The 2,439-nt window shown below is 53.5% G+C and overlaps 1 protein-coding gene across 1 annotated transcript in view; it reads left to right on the forward strand.

Annotated features, from left to right (window-relative positions):
• Nucleotides 1–492: 492 nt before the first annotated feature.
• The window catches only part of LOC114048163, a 6,983-nt gene continuing 5,036 nt past the window's right edge, over nt 493–2,439 (forward strand). The window contains exons 1-2 of the mRNA XM_027869099.1: nt 493–1,765; nt 1,994–2,115. Of these exons, the coding sequence (XP_027724900.1) occupies nt 493–1,765; nt 1,994–2,115 (1,395 nt within the window). The remainder of the gene's footprint in view (nt 1,766–1,993; nt 2,116–2,439) is intronic.

The raw sequence follows: 2,439 nt of genomic DNA on the forward strand, positions 1-2,439 counted from the left end.
GTGTCCACTGTGCGCTCCGTGGCGGGGTGGGGGAGAAAGACTTCCTGCCTCATTCTCCAGGTTGTTCGGAACTAAGACGGGTTTGTTCTCCGCTACTGTGTCAGGAGCATCCAGGGTTTTGACTGTGTCTTTTTTTCCGTTTTTGTGTCGACTGTGTGTGCGCATCTATCTACTATTTGTTCCGTGAGGGGGGGTGTAAATTCCTGTCTCATTGTCTAGGTCGTTCGGAATTGAGGCAGTTTGATTCCCCTCTACCCTGTTTTGACTGTGTCTTCCCTGTGTCCGTGTTTGGTCCTTGCTTACGTGAGCACGTCTATTTGTTACTCTTTTCTTTCTCAGTCCTTAATCCACCATGGGACAAGGACCCTCGAGCCCTAAGCCAGGCTCCCCTCTCTTTATTGTCTTACGGGACTTCAAACAATATCGGCGTATAGCAGAAGGTTATGGGTTTCAGGTTACTAAAAAGAAATTAGCTCTCCTTTGCCAACAGGAATGGCCCACCTTCGAGGTAGGCTGGCCCCCGGGGGTACGTTTGACGTCTCGGTGGCCGGCCGGGTCAGGGGAATTGTCTATGGTATACCTGGCCACCCCGATCAGGTCCCCTATATCACCGCCTGGATTGATTTCAAACCCCCTTCAGGACCACTACAGGTCCAGGCCCTTTCAAAACTAAGACCAGGAACGGAATCAAAGACGACCTTTAGCCGCAAGCCTCCCGAAAGTCCTAAGGTCGTCACACAGCTTACTCCTGTCTTACCACCCCCTGATTCTGACCCCCTAGATCCAGCTGAGTACTCCCAGTCCCAGGTTTCAGATCCACCCCCGTACCCAACCTCAGGGTCTCTGAGCCCCTCAGCCCCTCCTCTGATAAGTCCACCCCATACTCGAGCAGGTGCTCCTTATGGCCCTTCTAATTCCAGTTTGACCCCAGATTCCACTGTGTCAGCGTTTCCCCTGCGGCAAGTTCCTTCCCCTCCCGGAGAATCAGGGAGACCGTTCATGGTATATGTTCCCTTCTCCACCAGTGATTTGTACAATTGGAAACAGCAAAACCCATCCTTCTCTGATAAGCCCCAGAGCCTAATCTCCCTCCTAGAGACTGTCTTTTATACTCATCAGCCCACCTGGGATGACTGCCAGCAGCTCCTCCGGGTTCTTTTTACAACCGAGGAGCGTGACAGGATTCTTTTAGAAGCCAGGAAGGGAGTCCTGGACCCAGATGGACATCCCTCTACTGACCTGGGGCGCCGCAACCACATCTTCCCTGAGAACCGGCCCGACTGGGACCCCAACACTGATCGCGGTAGGGAAGCACTGGACAGGTATCGCCAGTTATTGCTGGGAGGGTTACGGGCAGCAGCACGGAAGCCAACTAATATGTCCAAAGTCAGTGAGGTTAAACAGGGCAAGGATGAGTCCCCAGCTGCATACTTAGAGCGCCTCTACGAGGCATATCGAACCTACACCCCTATTGACCCAGAGGATCCCAATAACCGGAGAGCCATCGTAATTGATTTCGTAGCCAATTCAGCTCCGGACATCCATCGGAAGCTACAGAAACTTGAAGGTTTTGAGGGTAAAAATCTGACTGAACTCATGGAAGTGGCCAAGCGGGTGTTTGACTATCGTGAAGAGACTCAAGACAAGCAAACTCGCACGGTCGCAAGGGCGGTAGTGGCAGCTTTAGCACAGGTTCCAGGGGAGGCTCAGAAGCAAGAGTGGAAAGGAAGGCGGGAGGGCCCAAACGCTGGGCGCCCCTATAAGGGTAAAGGCTTGGGAAGGCCTCCTTTAGCTCGGGATCAGTGTGCTTACTGCAAAGCCATGGGTCATTGGAAATCTGAGTGCCCTAATCGCGGGCTGAAAGAGAAGGCAGAGCTGTTATTGACTTTGAATACAGACTAGGGGTGCCCCAGCTCAAAGTCCGTTGTGACTCTTGACCCCCTGGAGCCGAGGGTTACTCTCAGTATTGGGGGTCAACCTGTCTCATTCCTAGTCGACTCTGGAGCTGCGGCATCGGTCCTGAAATCCCCACTGGGCTCCCTCTCATCGTCCACTGTGCAGGTCCAGGGAGCTACTGGACGAAAACAGTCTGTACCCCTCACCACTTCTCGGGAAGTCCGGTTAGGGAAGGGCCTAGTCTCCCATTCTTTTCTAGTAATGCCTGATTGCCCTTACCCCTTGCTTGGCCGAGATCTCCTACACAAGCTTCAGGCTATCATTTCCTTTAAGGGACCTAACCCCACTCTCGGGTTTAACCTGCCACAACTTGTTCTCACCTGCCCGTTGTCAGAGGAGTCTCGCCTCCTCCCCCTAACGTTTTCCCCAGACCGCCCCTCGACCACCTCCACCCCTACCTCCCTAACTCTGTTGAACCATTTCAAAGGCTTGGTTCCTGGAGTCTGGGCTGAGACCAACCCGTTTGGTCTAGCAGGACACCAG

This window comes from Vombatus ursinus, unplaced genomic scaffold, assembly GCF_900497805.2.
Source record: "Vombatus ursinus unplaced genomic scaffold, bare-nosed wombat genome assembly UNPS02001860.1, whole genome shotgun sequence".
NCBI lineage: Eukaryota > Metazoa > Chordata > Mammalia > Diprotodontia > Vombatidae > Vombatus > Vombatus ursinus.